This window comes from Penaeus japonicus, unplaced genomic scaffold (genome assembly GCF_977035675.1).
Source record: "Penaeus japonicus unplaced genomic scaffold, GWHDUDI00000001_assembly GWHDUDI00000014, whole genome shotgun sequence".
Lineage (NCBI taxonomy): Eukaryota > Metazoa > Arthropoda > Malacostraca > Decapoda > Penaeidae > Penaeus > Penaeus japonicus.
The window spans coordinates 22,448,043-22,450,542 of record NW_028234416.1 but is presented as its reverse complement, the minus strand read 5'-3'; the positions used below and the strand labels follow the sequence as shown (position 1 = coordinate 22,450,542).

General features: G+C 33.0%; 1 protein-coding gene across 1 annotated transcript in view; it reads left to right on the top strand.

The window, feature by feature from the left end:
* Positions 1 to 289: 289 nt before the first annotated feature.
* Positions 290 to 2,500, top strand: part of LOC122256708 (uncharacterized) — a gene marked incomplete in the record, with an annotated part of 192,525 nt that continues 190,314 nt past the window's right edge. The window contains 1 exon segment of the mRNA XM_086544074.1: positions 290 to 1,162. Coding sequence (XP_086400200.1) covers positions 1,078 to 1,162 — 85 coding nt within the window.

The following is a 2,500-nucleotide window of genomic DNA, read 5'->3' as shown; positions in this document are numbered from 1 at the left end:
TATATATATATGTATATTTATATACATACATATATATATATATATATATATATATATATATATATATATATATATATATATATACACAGACACAGATTTGTTTATCTACTTACATCCTTAAGTTTATGCGTCTTTGAGCATGGTTGATTGCGCGCCCTATATGCGCGTGCATATTTAGTACATTCATGCGTGTGTACAGTATATGCATGAGAGCGAGTGTGCATATGTGCGCGCCATATTGTTGGTTGGGATAAATAGCGGCACACGAGTCGACCGCCGTCAGTGCGTCTCGGACCTCGGTTTGGGAGAGAAAGGAGAGGGAGGCTTCGAGCGGCCGCCACTCGCCCAAGTTTCAGTCAGCGTGTGGCGCCTCGTGGGGCCTCCACGCGCCGTACAAACGTCACTGTCGAATACATTATATTTTTTAAGCGTAGCGATTTAGTCCCTTGTAGCTGCATCCCTTCCCTTATTTTTTATGAAAATATACATATCTAATTGATTGGAAAGTAGGTGTTTATGAATGTAAGAAAAGAAAAGGAACAGGTGTGAAAATATAGTCGATGACCGTCAGATCGATTTCTGTCACGGCCAGAACTGAATCATTTACCTTGCTCAAAGTCGCTTTATGACGAAGGATATCCTCTGCGATTGTGCGACTACTGGATGCTGCGACTAAGGAGCGAAACACAACCTCATCTTCGAACAGGTGACATTTTACGGACTGCGAGTTACAACGTGCATGCATCGCCTCGGGTGAAGAGATCTGCACCAAGGCCAGTGACAAGGATGCTGGATAATAATAGCTCGTAAGAGAAAAAAAAAATAAAACAAAAACAAAAAACAAGCAAACAAAAAAAAACTATAAAAAGTTGAAGGTGAATAATAATAGAGAAAGCACATAAATTCAATGAGCTTCCAAAAGGGAAACACGAAACTACTGTAGCACCTCTCCCAACCAGAGAACTGAGCTAACTTTACCTAAACAAAAACTTTCATTTCTCCAATATAGCACTGCTTTTTTTTCCTTGTCAATCAAAGAAGAGAAGCACTTCTAACTATCACATCTGAAGTTAGCTAATGATGCAACAACCTCTGATGAAAATGCCTCTCCCAAGAACGAACATGGCCTGGATTCTTGCATTTGCCATTCTTCAGGTGTCAGGTAAGTTGCTCACGTCTGGCCACCTGTTTATTCCTTTTCCTTTTTTTTGTATATGTGATGAAATTCATCATATATTCCCTTTTATTTGTTACTTCGAGTTGCTTTTCTCAATATAGACTGTAAGTCTATGGGACAGGATTTTCTTTTACGAAGAAGATATTAAGTTGAAGCCATAGACACAGGTATGATTTGGAAAAAAAAACATCAAAGGCTATAATATTCAACCTTGATCAAGAAAAGCGTAGCACATATAAACTAACAAATTATTCTAGTCTAACGCACCTCACGGATTGTTAACCTAGACACCATACACGTAATGAATGACATTCGCGGAAAAAGATAAACCCTTTTCTATCATATCAAACTTCTATATCAAGATAAGATATGAACAAAACGTATTCATGAGACGCACGAAGAGAGATGTACATAACAGGTTCAATGGTAGGCTTCATCAAAAACATATATATTTCTAATGAAGACTACCTTTCTTCTAAGTCGTAATGATCTTCTATTTTCGGCTAATTACTCACACATTTACTAATACATCGCATATAACCAGTATAATGTATAAACTCCCTGACTGTGAGTCGCGATAATCGGATATTTCGAAATAGAAAATGCAAAGCATGTTATCGGGATCACATAGAAGCGCAACTCTGCAATAATGCCAAGATTGCGAAAAACACGACTGACGTTTAGAGGATTACATGCTTTGTCCTCTCAGTAGCATGGATGTTGCAAAACATGCATTGCCATGAGAGGTAGATATTTTTGACATTTGTTTTGGAGACTTTTTTACATTGTTTTTCTAAGTCACTAGCATTAATGAATTATTTTGTTATTCTAAATGTGTTTAGTCTTATTTATTTCTATTCTTGTGGTTATCAGTCTCCCATTTCTAATTCTTTTTTTACTTCTTTTTTTTACATTTTTACGATAATATATTATCAACTCCTACCCTCTCTTCCCCACAATAGCACATATATATGTATAGAAAATATATATAATATATAACTAACATATATATATATATATATACATTATATATATTATATATACATTTATATATATATAAATATATATATTATACTTATATATATAATATACATATATATATACAATATAAATAAAAATATAAAAAAACCCCAATATTTTTAATATATCTCCACCATATATATACATATATATATATATATACATTATCTATATACATTTATATATACATATATATATATTTATATATATTATATATAATATATACATATATATACAGATATATACACTTATATTTTCATATATATATATTCATATATATATACATATATTTTACATGATATA